Below are 19,125 nucleotides of genomic sequence, written 5' to 3' on the forward strand. Positions count from 1 at the left end.
CCCCCCCCCCCACATTCATGGCATAATCGTTGAGGTCCGACGGTTCCACTTTGTCTTCCCCTTTAAAGAAGTGATGGAGACGGTCCTCTGTGGTAGACCTTGGGCGTTTGCACACAGAATGCTTGTCTTGCAGAGGTGGACGCCACTCATGAATCCAGGCAATCTGAATTACATCCCATTTTGGATTCATATCCGTGTGCATTCCCCTCTAGTACATGAGCCAGGAAGTGGTTGCTCATATTGGTCAGGCTATGGGCATGATTATGGATTTTGACTATGGCCAAGCCGCTTCTTAGAGAATGGAATATGTTCGTGTTCGCCTGAATTGGGATATCATGGATCCTCCAATATACCCCCGGATCAACACTATCTTGCGATTTCGATATGAGAGATTTCATGGTTTTTGTGAAGCATGTGGTCTCCTCGCTCATGATTCTGGGGCATGCCTACTTCAAAATGGAGGTTTTTATCCACATTCTGGTGATGAAGATAGCAGTGACGATGATATCCCACCAGCCGCTCGTCAAAGACAAAACATCCACATCGAAGAGATTGTTGACAATGATGTCGCTGTGGAAGATGGACTCCCCAACAATGGATCGGTGCTTGATTTAGATTTTACAATTAAACAAGGTTATATATTAGTTTAGATTTTACAATTAGAACGAAATTATGTATCGATTTGGGTTTACAAATGAGGTGATTGAGGTTTAGATTTCACAATTAAAAAGAAACTATATGTCGATTAGGGCTTACAAATGAGGTGATTAAGGTTTAGAGTTTACAATTAGAACGATATTATATTTCGGTTTGGGTTTACAAATGAGGTGATTAGGAGTTAGATGTTACAATTAGAACAAACTTATATGTCAGTTTGGGTTTACAAATGAGGTGGTTAGGATTTTTATTTTACAATTAGAATGAAATTATATATCGGTTTGAGTTTATAAATGAGGTGTTTAGAGTTTAGATTTTACAATTAAAATGAAATTCTTGGTCGGTTTGGTTTATAAAAGAGCGGTTTAGGTTTTTCTATTTTACAATGATGTATACATATTTTGTTTCCTTATTTTATAAGGAGATGAATAAAGAGGTTCACTCCTAGGGGTGAATTCAAGTATTGTCCTTTTAAAAATATCCTTTTTTATTATACAAAATAACTAAATTTTAAATCCTAAACCCAAAATACTTAACCTTACCTTAAAACTATATCCTAAATATAAAATAAAGAACCCAAACCTAAAAAAAAAAATTCTAAAATTTAACTTAACATATTGTAATTGTGTAAAAGAGTGTAAACTTGAAAATTTTCAAAAGATATGATATTTTTGAAAATGGGTATTTCTAACAAGTTCTCTTAAAATAAAGTTGAAGTAACTGTCGTATGTATGCTTGTAAAAATTATTTGGTTTGACAAGAAAATATAATATAATATATTTATTTATATAAAGGAGAATATTTACAATCTTTTTTCTTTTAGGATTAATAATGGATTAAATAATTTTTTCTCATTAAGATATCATATTAATTAATTGTGATATTTTTTTAATATACAATTTTCTTATAATTATCTTTTTGTGATTGGGTAATAAAATAGATTTTTGAAAATCAAAAACCAAAAACGTATCTAAAAACTAGTACTAGTAGGCCATAATCCCCTATATAATAAAATGGAAGTATACAAGATTGTTTTGTAGACTATATAATTTTAATAAGTTGGTTACAAATAGGTTATAGATTAATTTATATATTAATTGGTTACAAGTTAAATAGTGGGTACAACCTTAATTTATTTTAGGAAGATTTTATTATTAGAGCACATTGTTTCCAAAAATCTTAAAGAGAGTGTTCTAAATAATCATTTGATATCATCTAACTTACCATATTAATTTTCTTTATTAAATTATTCATCAAATAAAATATTTTGATATCTAACTTCATATATTAATTTGTTAATTATCATTATACTTCACCTCTCATTTTTATATATGAGTCTATTTTGTGAAACAAATAAATTATCATATTATTTATTATAATTAAAAAATAGCTATTTCCGGATATACCATAAGTTGAATTTTTAAAAACAAATATAAATGGTTCAATCTATAAAATATTCAAGTTTTCGTAATATTATTCTTTAAAAATAATATCTATTGAATGAAAATTTTTATTGAGTAACAGGTCAAAATTTGAATATTTAAATTCAATTTTATACTTTTTTTGTTGAATTTTATAATTTTATATAATATAATAAACTTTAAATAATTTATTTTGAAATATTTTTAAAATATTGAAACTTGATATAAAAGTTAGAAACTATAAACACTCTAAATGTATTTGTTATAGAAATGTCAATAATATATCACTATAATATGAAATAATTTCAAGAAACCAAGTATATTAAAACAAAAAGTATAACAATATATTAAATTACTCATAATATAATAACTCATAATATAATAAATTTTAAAAACCAAATTTACAAAATTATGTCTTATAATGACATTCAAGTCATGATGTAGAATATATATTGTTCAAATAACTTCACATATATAAACTAATATAACATACTCAAATTTTATTTTAAAATAGAAAATATACATATATTTGTATAATAATAAAATTTAATCAGTGTTATAGTACATGTACTTATCTAGAATCATTAACAATTTAAAACTTATAAAATATGTTGCTTTTTTCAATCAATCATATATAGCATATGATTTTATTGCATATGTTTTATCCAAAAAAGCTTTTAAAAACAATCACAAAAGTTATATTTTATATAAAAATTACAATATAAAAAAATGAATGTCAACCCGTGCTATAGCACAGGCCTTAATCTCTATATAATAGCAATCCAAATAAATGCGAACAAAAGTTATGTCTTTTCAATGGTAGCTTTTGGATAATTTTCTAAAAAAATCTGCAGAAAATTTCAATTGTGTGTTTTATGAAAAGTTGGAATTGCCCATTGTAACTGTTTTTTTTTTTGGTAAAAAGTTGCAACTATTCATTGTATAATTGTATTTATTTGAATATTCATATCTTTTGAAATCTATATATATTTGTATGTTTGAACTGTTTTCATTTCTTTTGCTATGATACAAAATAATATAAAATTTTAATCTTAACGGTTGTTACAACTTTCTAAATTATTCTCTAGTGTTCATTCTTTTAAAAGTAAAGAAATTTCTCCAATTCTTAATTAGTAAAAAAAAATTGGAATCATGAATCTAATACAGTTGTATATGCTCATTGTAGAGTTGTGCCTTTTACCATAAAATATCTATATAATATATTTATTTGAAAAAAAAATCACACGGTTGGCATATGTTTTTTTGTAAAATCGTACGGTTGCGTCTGTTCATTGTAGAGTTGTGTCTTTTACCATAAAAAGAAATCATACGGTTGCTTCTGTTCATTGTAGAGTTATGTTTTTTCACCATATCTTATTTACAACTTTTTTCCCAATAGTTATGTTTATTTAAATGTTTATGTCTTTTGAACATAACTTAGCGAAATAATTTTGAATTTTATTATTTAGTATTTAAAAATTTAATTTAAAAATACTTCCTTTGGCCATGGCGGGAGTCTGAATCCTAGTGATAAATAAAAAGAAAAAAAAAACTAGTGAGAACAATGTAGGGTTTTTTTTGTTCACTGTGATTAATTATATACTACAATGGTTAGATTGATTTTAGTAAAATGGAAACCGAATCTCATTCAGATTGTGACAACAAACTAGAAAAATCCAAACAGTTAAATTAGTAAACGTGTACATCAATATTATTTAATGAAGAGAAATACACTTCAAAAAAAAAAAAAAAATTATGAAGGCCTTAGATATGGAAATCTAATTCTACAACGGTGAAAAATGAAATTATGAACCGTGTTTTACACTAATTCTTCTCAAATCTCGAAGAGTGTCCTTTATTTTCTCTCTGTCAAGAAACTAAAGCTTCTTCTTTTCTATTTTTTTTTCTCTGTAAACAAACAACGTACAATGGCTTCTTCTTCAATGTTGACGAAGGACAAAACAACAAAATTGTTGTCGGTGAGAAACCGAAAATGTTTCAAAAAACAACCCTCGCTCTCTTCCGTTTCAAAGAAGACAACAAATCTTTCTTTGAGAGAACAGACCATGTTTAAGAAAGCCTCCGAGCTTTTAATCCTGTGCGATATCGAAGTCTGTGTTACATACTACGGCCATGATGGAGAACTCATCAAGACATGGCCGGAAGATCAATCCAAGGTTAGAGACATGGTGGAGAGATTCAGCAAACTAAACGATAGAGAGAGACGCAAGAAAAGCACAGACTTTTCTCTGTTTCTGAATAAGAAGACCCTCAAAGACAAAATGACATCTTTAGATATCAAGGACAACAGATTCTCTGAGAAAGTATTGGAAATGGAGGCTTCGTTAGAGAGTTCTCTACGGGTGTTACAAGATAAGCTTCTTTGGTTACAGAACCAGACGGAACCCGATCAGAACCCTGTGGTGTCTTCCGCCGGCTTCTTCACAACAGATCCATCATTGATGAGCGGTGTGTCAAAAACAGAGCAAGACCTATCGACGCCATCATTGACTCAACAACATCAGAGCAAAGTTTCAGTCTTTCTCTATAACCATGACAACGGTAGCTTCTGTCAACTCCCTGACTCTGACTCTGTTTCTAGCTTTGACCCATCGATGAGTACGGCTTCACTTGGGGCACAAGGACTTTGTCTAAGAATTTACAACACGGATCTTCCCATGGTGTTTCCTCCTCAGATTCAGATTCAGACACAAACCCCACCACTTGTCCACTTTGATCAGTTTGCGGGGTTGAATAATCAAAATTCCGTCGTCTTTTGTTGATCCAATGATGTTCTCTTCGTACAATTGAATTAGGTCTTTGACTAGGTCAATGGTTTATTATTTTCTATTATGTATATGATTATGAATGTTAGATTATGAGTTTAACTCTTTTAGCGAAAAGTATCTTCTTGTGGCCGATTTAGATTTAGGGTTTGTTAGAAGTCGACAATTTTTATTATCCTTTAAATTGTATGTTTTCTTGACAATGAATGTATTTTTTTTTTTCTCAAATTACTAACATAGTCTTGGCTTCTTCTACTTTTTTTTCTGAGTCTTAAATTTGAGCTTGAAAAACCTGCTATATTAAGAGTTTTTATACAGTCGACATTGAATGTTAAATGTCCATTATTGATGTAGACAAGTAAACTAATTGAGGAATTGAACCTTGTTTCTGTGAAATCAACGGTTCAATTTTACGAATGGATGTAATGGAGGAAGAGCTTCTCGAAAGAGAAGCAATTATGCGATGAATTCGAAAAGTGTAGTGTAAGAGAAGAGGAGGATTTGATAAGCAAGTTACTTGACACTTATGTCAGATGCTCTTGTTGCAGCTTCGACAGAAGATATTGTTAGAACTAGTCTAGTTATTTACAAACCAATAAACAATGTCATGTTTTATATATGATTAAAATTTATATATACCCAACCAACCAATCAATCAAACGATTCTTCACTTGTAAACCGACGCGAAAAACTGATATTTTCCTTGTAGCCCTAATTACACCGGAAAGAATGGCAGAAACTGCCGATACAATCTACACCACCGTCTTAACGCCGCAGCCTGAATCAGAAAGCTCTAAAAAACGCAGTTCTGACGCAACATCTTCAAAAGTCGAAGCAGAACCAGAGAAAAAACATGGAGGAACCACCACGATCTCCGTTTGGCCACCGACTCAGTTAAGCGGCGATTACCTCTTGAATATGCTTATTGTTAGCAATTAGTGAACAAAGAATGAGACAAAATTCAAAAGAAGCTTGGAGGACAAGTAGTGCCAGCTCAAGTGATGACTCACGTTCAGGACCACAAGCTGCAACAATCTGATTTTGCCGCCGAGCCTGTAAAAGCAAAAGCAAAAGAGGAATTCGTCTTATTTGCTCCCTGCAAAGAGACCGAGTGATGTCACTACAATAATGCCAAGGAAGAGACAACTTGTAGAAGCGGCTAGAAAGGGAACTAGGATTATTGAGCAAGCATCTATTTAAGCAAGTGTATGTATGAGAGAGAGATAAGGTTAAGTAGAGAGAACATAAACAAAGAGTAAACTTGTGTCTTATGTTCTTGGGGAAACAGAGAGAGACTAGAGAGATTGAATCGAGTAAGCTATAAGGGGTTCAGTGGGTGAGAGATCTATTTGTTGTAAACTCTGTGATTAGTGGATCCCGGGAGTCAGTTCCCGGCCCAAACGTAGCTTCCTCGTTAACGAAAGTGAACTGGGTAAACATTTGTTCGGTGTGCTCTGTTTTCATATCTTTTGCTCTGTTTTCGTTCTGTTGCGTTTTGAGTTCGTTGAGGGTTTATTCCAAAACAAACCTAGACAAGTTCTCTAAATCCTTGGTTCAAGTTTATTCAAGCTAAAGTAATCAACTTTAGCCTCTGTTAAGCTTGTCAAATTGGTATCAGAGCGTTGGTTGCATTGTTTGGTGGTTCTATAAAGTCCGCTCAAGCAGAGGAACCATGTTGTCGGCAAGGATCGAGGTAGAGAAGTTTGATGGACGAGGAGACTACACGCTGTGGAAGGAGAAGCTGATGGCTCACTTGGATATTTTGGGTCTAACGGTGGCTCTCTCGGAAACACAAGTTTCAGTCTCAGATCTATAAGAGTCTAAGGGTGACGAAGGTGGAACCAAAGAAAAGGGGAAAGAAGCAAAGGAGATAGACGAGCTTCTCGAGGAGAAAAGAAGAAAGGCAAGGAGCACCATAGTGTTGAGCGTTTCAGATCAAGTACTGAGGAAGATCAAGAAAGAGAAGACTGCAGCTTCTATGATCAAAGCTCTAGACAACTTGTACATGTCGCTTAAGTCGCTTCCTAGGCAGTTTGATCAGTTAAGAGACACCCTGAAATATAGTACTAGAAGAACTAGGTTAACTCTAGATGAGGTTCTAACTGCTATATACTCTAAGGAGTTAGAGTTTGGGTCAAATAAGAAGAGTATCAAAGGTCAAGCTGAAGTATTGTATGCAAAAGACAAAACTGAGAACAGAGGAAGGTCTGAGCAGAATTAGAAGGGAAACAAGAATAGGTCCTGATCTAAGTCTAAGAGTAGAAAAGATTGCTGGACTTGTGGAGAAGAAGGACATTTAAAAAACGCATGTCCAAACAAAGGCATGTCACAAGGAAACAAGAGGGATCAGGGAAACGACTGCAAAGGAGAAGCTGCAATGGTGAAAGGAAACTCAGCTGATGGTGCAGGGCATTATGTGTCTGAAGCACTTTATTCTGCAGAAGTAAATTTGGAGAATGAGTGGATCATGGATACAGGATGCAGCTATCACATGACTCACAAGAGAGACTGGTTTGAAGAAATAAGTGAAGATGCTGGAGGATCAGTGAGGATGGGAAACAAAACTACATCAAAGGTCAGAGGTATCACCAATATCAGGATCAGAAATGAGGATGGATCAACAGTATTGCTCACACATGTGAGGTACATTCCTGATATGGACAGAAACCTGCTATCTATGGCAACAATGGAAGAGCAAGGATGCAGTTTTTAATCCAAGAACGGGATCCTTAAGATAAAAGAAGAAGATCATACCATTCTGGTGGGAAAGAGGCATGAGAAACGTTATCTTCTTCAAGGAAGACCCAAAACTGGTCAGTCTCTCGCGGCTGAGAGGTCACCTGACGATATAGTCTTATGGCACTGGAGATTGGGCCACATTAGTCAGAAAAACATTGAAATCTTGGCAAAGAGAGGTTTTCTGGACAAGAAAAGGATCACAACTCTAAAGATGTGTGAAGACTGTATTTACGGAAAAGCAAAGAGAGTCAACTTTGTCTTAACTACTCACGGTACCAAAAACAAGCTCGACTACGTACATTCGGATTTATGGGGAGCTTCAGCAGTGCCACTGTCTTTGGGAAAATGTCAGTACTTCATCTCATTCATCGATGACTACTCGAGAAAGACATGGGTTTACTTCCTAAAGCACAAGGACGAGGCATTTGAAAAATTTGTTGAATGGAGCACTTTGGTGGAGAATCAAGCAGAGAGGAAGATCAAGATCTTAAGAACCGACAACGTTTTAGAATTCTGTAATCACCTATTCAATGAGTTATGCAAGGAGAGAGGCTTAGCGAGACACAGAACATGTGTTTACACGCCCCAACAGAACGGTGTTGCAGAGAGGATGAATCGCACGATTATGGAGAAAGTAAGAAGCATGTTGAGTGATTCTGGAATGCCTAAGAGATTTTGGGCTGAAGCTACTAACACAGCAGTAATCTTGATCAACAAAACACCCTCATTTGTATTAAACTTTGAGATCCCTGATAAGAAATGGACAAGAAAATCTCCAGTTTACAGTTATTTAAAGAGATTTGGATGTGTTGCTTTTGTTCATACGGATGAAGGCAAACTAGTTCCTAGAGCCAAGAAAAGAGTATTTCTAGGCTATCCAGAAGGAGTGAAAGGGTACAAGGTATGGTTACTAGAAGAAACGAAAGTTGCAGTAAGTAGAAATGTGTTATTTCAAGAGAATGCAGTCTACAAGGATCTGATGTAGGGAAATCAAAACTCTAAAGAAGAAGCATCAAGCGGTTCTCTGGATATTGATATTGAAGAAACAGGTGATACACGCTTGGGTGGAGATCTCCTGGAAGAAACATAATCCCTGAGAGATCACTCACCTGTTCAAAACGGTCACCAAACAGAGGAGAACGCAGTCCCTGAAGATCCTGCACATGATTCACCTGAGAGTTATCATTTGGTTCGTGATAGAGAAAGGAGACACATCACTGCTCCTAGGAGATTTGATGTGGATGGCTACTTTGGAGAAGAAACAGATGATGAAGATGAATTTGATGGAGAGGCTCTGGTCACCACATTCGATGGATACAAAACAGAACTTGCAATCTATCAAGCTGCACTACGAGATGCTGATTGGGAATTATGGAGAAGTGGAATACTCGAAGAGATGGATTCTTTACTTAAGAATCACACATGGACTGCAATCATACCGCCTAAAGGACAAAGGATCATCGATTGCAAGTGGATTTTCACGCGTAAGCCTGGGATTCCTGAAGTTGAGAAGCCGAGATTCAAGGCCAGACTTGTTGCTAAAGGGTATGCACAAATAGAAGGTGTTGATTACACTGATGTCTTCGCACGAGTGGTAAAACATGTGTCCATAAGGATCTTGTTAGCCATTTTCGTAGAAGAAGATTATGAATTGGAACAGTTAGACGTCAAGACTGCATTTCTCCACATAGAGTTAGAAGAAAAGATTTATATGGAGATCCCTGAAGGTTTTGAGAGTCAGTTCCAACTAGGACAAGTGTGTCTACTCAACAAGTCACTATACGTCCTGAAACAGTCACCAAGAAAGTGGAACCAGAAATTCGACAGTTTCATGACTGAGATTGATTTTGAGGAGAGTGCTAGAGACAATTGCGCTTACATCAAGACCCTTGAGGATGGTTCTAAAATCTACTTGCTCATCTATGTTGATGACATGTTGGTGGCAGCTAAAGACATGAGTGTAATTTCAAGTTTGAAACAGAAACTCAGTGAAAGATTTGAGATGAAGGACTTGGGAGCAGCGAAGAAGATACTTGGCATGGAGATCATAAGAGACCGAGAAAGAGGAACATTGAAGCTCTCCCAAGAAGGTTATCTGGAAAAAGTATTGGAACTGTACAAGATGGAACAAGCGAAGAAGCAAGACACTCCACGTGGAGTTCACCTAAAGATGCAGGCTGCTACTGAAGAGCAACTGCACAAAGACAAGGAGTACATGAAGATAGTTCCATACTCTAATGCCGTTGGGAGCATTATGTATGCTATGATCGGAACAAGGCTAGACTTGGCCTATCCTGTTGGTGTCATTAGCAGATTTATGAGTAAACCAATCAAAGAACAATGGTTAGGAGTCAAGTGGGTGTTAAGATACATCACGGGAACACAAAAGATGAAGTTGTGCTACCGAAAAGGGTCTGATTTCCTCATTAGAGGTTTTTGTGACTCTGATCACGCAGTAGATGTCGATAGAAGAAGGTCTACTGGTGGCATGGTCTTCATCCTTGGTAGAAATACTATTAGTTGGAGGTCGTGTTTACGGAAAGTGGTGGCTATGTCCTCCACTGAAGCCAAGTACATGTCTCTGAGTGAAGCAGTAAGAGAAGCATTATGGCGTAAAGGTTTATTGAAGGACTTTGGCTATGATCAGAAGGCAGTTGAGATTTTCTGTGACTCTCAAGGCGCCATAGCTCTTTCAAAGAACAATGTGCACCATGATAACTCTCTAATTTACATGTTTTAAGCATCACTTTTTGTCCATATTTTGCATTGTTTCTATCATAACCTTAGCATTTTTAGGTCATTTACTGTAGGAATCCACATTTAGGCCATTTAGGGTGTTGCATTCTCGCATTTGCATAATTTGGATGAAAACAGGTGCTTAAGAGCCGAAAACGGGGAGAAACAAGGTCAAATCTGAGCATGTATCTGAAGGAACTATGGAGCATGAAAAACAGTCCAAACACCAACCCGATTGAAGAGGATCTAAGAACAGAAAGAATAATCCGAGGACCTACCTGAAGAGCAACCCGAGCACATCCTCGTGCATCCCATCGAGCAGACCCTCGGGCAGGATTGGGAAGCTAGGGTTAATGGGTTTCCATATATAAACCCCCCTCTTTTTCCTCTCGCCCTAGCATGCCGCAGACCCTCAAGCCAGAGAGCAAGAGCTTATGAGAGAGATCTAGAGCGACTCAAACTCTTTTCCACTTTTTTTAGGATTTATTTTATATCTTTTTGTTATTTCTTTAGATTTCTACTTTGTACTCTATTTTCTCTACTCTATCTTTCATTACAATGCAATTTTCGTTTATCTTTGTTTCTATGTCTTTTGCAATGATTTCTGAGTAGTGTAGTAAAGTTTCTAGGGATGGGATAGATGATTTTGTGTTCTTGATCGGTTAGGATGTCTTAGTTTGATTGTTTATGTTTTATAAATTCCCTTCTAGATTGGTGTTCTTAATGCTGTCAACAAACCGAGAGGGTGAGATTAGATCTAAGGTGTTTTACCACCGAGAGGTGTAGATGAAATGCTTGAATCAACCAATGCTAGAGATTTACTCACTTAGCCTAAGAGATTAGATGAGTAAGGGGTTTATTGACAATAATGAATCGGTTCATATTGCCTGCTTGGTCATGTTTCTCCAACGAGAGTTGGGTAGGGGAGTGATCAAGGTTGATTGTTTCTATCACGAGAGTGTTTTAACAAGATTTTAGATATTCATTGTCTAGGGAATATTTGCTTGAGGCATGTAAGACATCTGTATTGGTCAGGAAAACTTAGGATTCTATTACCCCATCCTTAGAAGCTTTCGTATTTTAATTGTTTGCATTTTTATTCATCACTCGATCCCTTACCCGAACAGGTACACGATCACCTGCTTCGAGTAACCACTCGGGTTGTTCATACGTTCCTTTTTTACTCGATCACCCCACCCGATCCTGTACTCGAATGCTTGCATCGAGTGCTTAGGTCGTGTGATTCCTTGTTTATATTATTTTCTTTTATTATTTTAGGATTGTTAGACAAAACCATTTATTGCTTGGCTTGACTTGCTTGCTTCTGATTGCATCCTATCTGCTACCATAACAACCATTTGGATTGATAACCCTTTGTACTACAACTGCATAGGGAATTGATACCCTGGATGAAAATCTTGTTATCAATTTGGCGCCGTTGCCAGGACGAATGGGACGAATGAGTATCAGTACTACATATCCGAGTACGAACCCAAGCCTTTACTCGAGGAGACTGATCGAGTTGATGATCGAGCACTAGTTCGAGAATCACAAATTGAAGAACCACCCGAGGTAGGACCCGATGACTCACCTGATAATGGTGATCGGATGATACATCGAGTAGATGTTCAGATGAAAGATCAACCTTAACTCCCTCAAGCTGAAGAAGGTGAACTAGAGGAAAGGTTCAACGCCGCTCTTGACATCCAGTTAGAGGCACTTGCAGAGCGAATAGCCAAGCGAAAAGCTCCACCTCCTAAACTCTTGCCACCAAATGAATTCAAGAGGAAATCGCCAAGGAAGTAGCTCAGCTGGAGATTGAGGTTAAGGAGGCTATCAAGGAGATTGGGAATGCAATATTGAGGAGTGGAGTGTGTTTAGATCCCGAGTTGCGAATCGAGGAGAAATTAGAGGATCTCGGCTCTTTTACTCTGCCGTGTTCAATAGGACTCCGGATTTTTGACAACTGTTTGTGCGATTTGGGAGCTTCAGTCAGAATCATGCCACTGTCAGTTGCCAACAAGATGGGTTTCAGCAGTTTTAAACCGAGTAGTCTGTATTTGGTTTAGCTGATAGAACAATCAGACATCCGATTGGTGTCCTGGAAAACTTGCCTCTCAGGATTGGAAGAGTGGAAGTTCCTACTGATTTCATGATCCTTGATATGGATAGGAAACCAGATGATCCACTAATCCTAGGAAGACCATTCTTGGCAACAATAGGAGCAGTGATTGATGTGAAACAAGGCAAGATCAGAATTGAGCATGAGGAGCATTTCAAGATGGATTTTGATGTTAAGAAAGGTATTAAAGGGCCAACCATTGATGGTCAAGTCTTTTCCACTAAGACAAAGCAGAGAAAAGTCAAGCATCTTGAAGAAGTCAACACTACATTTGATGTGGAACCTAGACAAGACTTGGAGAATCCATTGAATCAGCCTCCTACAGTGGAAAGGATTCCAGAACCTTTCCCTCCTAAATCCCATGTTTAAAGAGCATGAGGAGTCAAGCTTAGTGACTTAAAACAAGCTCACTTGGGAGGAAGTCCCAAATGTATCCTTTATTTTGTTTTAATTCTTACTTATTTATTTTATCTTATTTTCTATTTTTGCATATTTACATTTATAAAAAAAAAACAAAAAAAGAGGAAAAGGAAATTTTGGGGAACCCGNGAAAGAGAAATTTTGGGGAACTCGAGGCTCTACGCGAATCCGTACCCGACGCGCCTGGTCGTGTTCCGCTTCGAGTGGCGAGTGAAGTCCGAATTCAACAGCCCCAAGCCCACTCTCGGTGAACCCCAAGAAGCCAACCCTCTCTATTTAAGAAGCCTCAACTCCACAACTCCATAATTCCCTAAGTTTTCTCTAAACCCTAAACTCTTTGTCTTCCAAACTTCTTCTCTCTCTCTCTAGAAATCGAGTTTTCTTTGTCTTTGTGGACTAACCCTATTAATCTCGGCCTAGTCTCTGGTTTTACATTCAAGGATCCACTAATGGCACCAAAGATGAAGACCTACCAAAAGAAGAGGAGCAAATCAACCTCCGCCGCTGCTAGAACCGGAGGTGAAGCCGCCGAAGCTCGTGATTCCCAGGGAGGAGGAGACGTGTCGCGTTCCCAACCGTTGAGTGGACGTTTTGTATCCCTAACCCGATGCTCAACCCGATCCACCACCCGAGAAGGTGCTCGAGCAACCGATCGGGTAGATGCCCGTGTTCTCTCTCCAGACCCAGTAGCTGTTGCAATCCGCCGATCTCCTCGACGTAGGGACCTGTCTACGCCTGAGAGAACCGTTACTGATCCTATGGAGGTCGATTCTAATGCTGGTGGAGGAGAACCAGAGGAGATCCAAACCTCGCGGTTAAGGAGCAGAATTGCGGTTTCAAGAGGAAGAGACCAGCCTCTGAAAGGGCTGAGAAGGTGGCCGAGAGAGCAGCTGAGGAAGAGGATCAAGACACAGAGGAGGAGAGCCGTGACCGAGAGGAGGAGCAGAGAGACCGCACACGCCAGGCTTCGCGGAGGCTGAAGCAGAAAGAGGTGGAGACTCCGGCCAATCTCTTCAAAGTCTTCCGCAAGATGAATTTTGTTGGTACCCGCTACCCTCACCGAGAAACGATGAAGCAGTTGGGCATCGCTAGAGACATCGAGTTCCTGTTCGACATGTGTCATCTGGGCAAGATGATGCAAGCCAACCTTGAGGCTTATGAGGAGGAGACGGTTCACTTCCTCTCCACGCTGCGGTTATACTTTTTTTAAGACCACTCGACCCTACTACCTGATGGGGGGATTGGGTTCATCACCTTCTCTGTATGAAACAATGAGTACCGGCTTACATTCAAGGAGATGGAGAAGCTCTATGGTTTCAAGGCTGGGAGTGGAGAAAACATGGAGGTGAGCAAGGAGGAGATGAAGTCCCTATGGCTGACAATAGGCGACAAGCTTCCTTACTAGTCTACAAGCTCCAAATCAGCTCAAATAAGGAGCCCTGTTTTGAGGTATTTTCACAAGTCTCTAGCTTGTACCATATTCGCTAGGAAGGAGACTGGGAATGTGAACGATCATGAGCTCCAGATGCTAGACATTGCCTTGTGTGGAGTCTTAGCCAATGCTAGGGATGGTACACCGCTAGTAGGGGATGTTGCGGATACTAGGATGGTCTTTGTGCTGCTCGACCAGTTCCTCTACCTGAAGTCTTGGGCAATGAAAACTGAGAGGAGAGATAGAGCTAGAGAGATCTCCATAGGAGGATTGGTCACACCAATTTTGGTAGCTTGCGATGTGCCCCTAAAGGAAGTGGTTCATGAGCCGAGATGGCTAGACATCGACTACCTCATATTGGCGAGGTTCCTGGCTTATGAAAAGCCAACCAACATGCTGCTCTTCAAGTTTGTCCATCCAACTGCTGGAGCCACCCAAATGATCCTGCCCAACATCGTGTGCACCAAAATCCGGCTAGGGGATAACATAGACTTCACACCACCTTTGGAGGAGCTATACAACCCGGAAGAGGAGTCCGAGGCAGGAGAGAGAGAGACGACTGGGCAAGAACAGGGAGACAACTCGGATGAGTATGATTTTGAGGAGTATGTGTGCTCTCAAAAGCAACCTGTTGGGGTGAGGGAAGCTCACAAGAGGATCAGCTGGCTGAAAAGGATGAACAAGTTCCTAGCCAAGAATGTAAAAGACCTCACTGGCTCAGTGAAGGTAATGGGAGGACAGATCAAGGAGCTGCAAGACAAGGCAATTTGTGCCTCAACTCCCACTTCGGCATATGCACCCACATGGATGGGGAGAAGCGGACCGCTAGGAGGAATTCGAGGACTGACACCTCCAGAGCCTCACAGGGCATCGTCCTACGAGCCCCAAGCAGAGGAGGATGTCACCAGACCCGACAGATCGCGGAGAAGCCACTCAGATGCCTATCCGACGCCTAACCCAATGGGGTACACGATGCCCTATCCGATGCCCCAGTCGAACACCCAATCGGGTGACCACTCAGGTACCTTCCCTATGCCTTACCAGATGCCGTATCAGATGCCCTACTCAATGCACCCTGCAAGCGGTTACATGGGTGATAATTCTGGACCTCTCGATGCATCACTTTTTGTCCATATTTTGCATTGTTTCTATCATAATCTTAGCATTTTAGGTCATTTACTGTAGGAATCCACATTTAGGCCATTTAGGGTGTTGCATTCTCGCATTTGCATAATTTGGATGAAAACAAGTGCTTAAGAGCCGAAAACGGGGAGAAACAAGGTCAAATCTGAGCATGTACCCGAAGGAGCTATAGAGCAGGAAGAACAGTCTGAACACCAACCCGATCGAAGAGGATCGAAGAACAGAAAGAACAATCCGAGGACCTACCTGAAGAGCAACCCGAGCACACCCTCGTGCATCCCATCGAGCAGACCCTCGGGCAGGACTGGGAAGCTAGGGTTAATGGGTNTTTGTGCCTCAACTCCCACTTCGGCATATGCACCCACATGGATGGGGAGAAGCGGACCGCTAGGAGGAATTCGAGGACTGACACCTCCAGAGCCTCACAGGGCATCGTCCTACGAGCCCCAAGCAGAGGAGGATGTCACCAGACCCGACAGATCGCGGAGAAGCCACTCAGATGCCTATCCGACGCCTAACCCAATGGGGTACACGATGCCCTATCCGATGCCCCAGTCGAACACCCAATCGGGTGACCACTCAGGTACCTTCCCTATGCCTTACCAGATGCCGTATCAGATGCCCTACTCAATGCACCCTGCAAGCGGTTACATGGGTGATAATTCTGGACCTCTCGATGCATCACTTTTTGTCCATATTTTGCATTGTTTCTATCATAATCTTAGCATTTTAGGTCATTTACTGTAGGAATCCACATTTAGGCCATTTAGGGTGTTGCATTCTCGCATTTGCATAATTTGGATGAAAACAAGTGCTTAAGAGCCGAAAACGGGGAGAAACAAGGTCAAATCTGAGCATGTACCCGAAGGAGCTATAGAGCAGGAAGAACAGTCTGAACACCAACCCGATCGAAGAGGATCGAAGAACAGAAAGAACAATCCGAGGACCTACCTGAAGAGCAACCCGAGCACACCCTCGTGCATCCCATCGAGCAGACCCTCGGGCAGGACTGGGAAGCTAGGGTTAATGGGTTTCCATATATAAACCCCCTCTTCTTCCTCTCGCCCTAGCAAGCCGCCGACCCTCAAAGCAGAGAGCGAGAGCTTATGAGAGAGATCTAGAGCGACTCAAACTCTTTTCCACTTTTGTTAGGATTTATTTTATATCTTTTTGTTATTTCTTTAGATTTCTACTTTGTACTCTATTTTCTCTACTCTATCTTTCAATACAATGCAATTTTCGTTTATCTTTGTTTCTATGTCTTTTGCAATGATTTCTGAGTAATGTAGTAAATTTTCTAGGGATGGGATAGATGATTTTGTGTTCTTGATCGGTTAGGATGTCTTAGTTTGCTTGTTTATGTTTTATAAATTCCCTTCTTGATTGGTGTTCTTAATGTTGTCAACAAACCGAGAGGGTGAGATTAAGATCTAAGGTGTTTTACCACCGAGAGGTGTAGATGAAATGCTTGAATCAACTAATGCTAGAGATTTACTCACTTAGCCTAAGAGATTAGATGAGTAAGGGGTCTATTGACAATAATGAATCGGTTCATATTGCCTGCTTGGTCATGTTTCTCCAACGAGAGTTGGGTAGGGGAGTGATCAAGGTTGATTGTTTCTATCACGAGAGTGTTCTAACAAGATTTTAGATATTCATTGTCTAGGGAATATTTGCTTGAGGCATGTAAGACATCTGTATTGGTCAGAAAAACTTAGGAATCGATTACCCCATCCTTAGAAGCTTTCGTATTTTAATTGTTTGCATTTTTATTCATGACTCGATCCCTTACCCGAACAGGTACACGCTCACCTGCTTCGATTAACCACTCGGGTTGTTCATACGTTCTTTGTTTACTCGATCACCCCACCCGATCCTGTACTCGAATGCTTGCATCGAGTGCTTAGGTCGTGTGGTTCCTTGTTTATATTCTTTTCTTTTATTATTTTTGGATTGTTAGACAAAACCATTTATTGCTTGGCTTGACTTGCTTGCTTCTGATTGCATCATATCTGCTAGGATAACAACCATTTGGATTGATAACCCTTTGTACTACAACTTCATAGGGAATTTATACCCTGGGTGAAAAGCCTGTTATCACACCATGAATGGACGAAGCAAATTGACATCAAGTTCCATAAGATCCAAGATTGCATAGCAGATGGAGTTGTGGAAGTGACAAAGATATCCACAGATGTAAATCCTATAGATATCTTTACCAAGGTTGTGCTCGTTAGCAAGTTTCAAGCAGCATTAAACTTGCTATGTGTGAAGACTGAGTACTCAGGAACCGGGAATGGAATCCAAAGACTAATCAAACCAAAATCTCTCTCTCATTAAAGGTAAGTACACTTGACATGTTTTTTTATTGTTGTTCTTGATTCACTAGGTGGAGTTTTGTTAGGAATTAGTGAACAAAGAATGAGACAAAATTCAAAAGAAGCTTGGAGGACAAGTAGTGCCAGCTCAAGTGATGACTCATGTTCAGGACCACAAGCTGCAACAATCCGATTTTGCCGCCGAGCCTGTAAAAGCAAAAGCAAAAGAGGAATTCGTCTTATTTGCTCCCTGCAAAGAGACCGAGTGATGTCACTACAATAACGCCAAGGAAGAGGCAACTTGTCGAAGTGGCTAGAAAGGAAACTAGGGTTAATTAGCAAGCATCTATTTAAGCAAGTGTATGTATGAGAGAGAGAGATAAGGTTGAGTAGAGAGAACATAAACAAAGAGTAAACTTGTGTCTTATATTCTTGGGAAAACAGAGAGAGACTAGAGAGATTGAATCGAGTGAGCTTGTAAGGGGTTTAGTGGGTGAGAGATCTCTTTGTGGTAAACTCTGTGCTTAGTGGATTCCGGGAGTCAGTTCCCGGCCCAGATGTAGCTTCCTCGTTAACGGAAATGAACTGGGTAAACATTTGTTCGGTGTGCTCTGTTTTCATTTCTTTTGCTCTGTTTTGGTTCTGTTGCGTTTTGAGTTCGTTGATGTTTATTCCAAAACAAATCTAGACAAGTTCTCTAAATCCTTGGTTCAAGTTTATTCAAGCTAAAGTAATCGACTTTAGCCTCTGTTAAGCTTGTCACTTATCAATATATTATCCACAAACTCGTGCCTCTCCAAGAGATACGAAACGCTTAACCCTGAGGAAGCTTCCGCCGTTGCGAAATCTATCGAGGAAGATGCTTACGTCGTCGGATCAAAGCTCATGTCGAGTGATGGGATTAAAAATCTTGAGGCCTATACCGAAGAGTTTAGCTATCCTATCACTAAATGTGCGGAGGACCGATGGAAGAAGATGAACGCAACTGCAGTTCCTGAACCAGAAGAGGTTTAATGTTTCAGTTTTACTCTCCTTTTGCTTGTGCTAGATTCTTCTTTTAAATATGACTTGTGGATTTTGAAGGTGTTTATTCTTTCTAATATGACTCGTTGCTTGCTTTGACATCAGCTTAGGCCTCTATGGATGTTACAACGATATGTATCGGCTTATGTCTCTATGGCATCAGCTTATATCTTCTAGTCTAGTTTGATTTTTTTCAACAGACATTTGCATCGACAACTACTAGTAGTAACTCTATTTGCAGCTTACCCATTAGGTTATGTAGCGTTTTGAAATTGAGTTTGGAATAGTATTCTTGTAATCTTATACCATTAAGATTAAGCTGGAATTT

General features: G+C 39.2%; 2 protein-coding genes across 2 annotated transcripts; both read left to right on the forward strand.

The window, feature by feature from the left end:
• Positions 3,918 to 4,861, forward strand: LOC104709484 (agamous-like MADS-box protein AGL93). The gene has a single exon (XM_010426091.1). It carries the CDS (start codon positions 4,007 to 4,009, stop codon positions 4,859 to 4,861), a length of 855 nt encoding a protein of 284 aa, XP_010424393.1. The 5' UTR covers positions 3,918 to 4,006.
• Positions 5,594 to 18,788, forward strand: LOC104709485 (WPP domain-containing protein 3-like). Its single transcript, XM_010426092.1, has 2 exons — positions 5,594 to 5,784; positions 18,530 to 18,788. The coding sequence occupies exons 1-2, from the start codon at positions 5,594 to 5,596 to the stop codon at positions 18,786 to 18,788; spliced, it is 450 nt and encodes a 149-aa protein (XP_010424394.1).

Source organism: Camelina sativa, chromosome 8 (assembly GCF_000633955.1).
Source record: "Camelina sativa cultivar DH55 chromosome 8, Cs, whole genome shotgun sequence".
Taxonomy (NCBI): domain Eukaryota; kingdom Viridiplantae; phylum Streptophyta; class Magnoliopsida; order Brassicales; family Brassicaceae; genus Camelina; species Camelina sativa.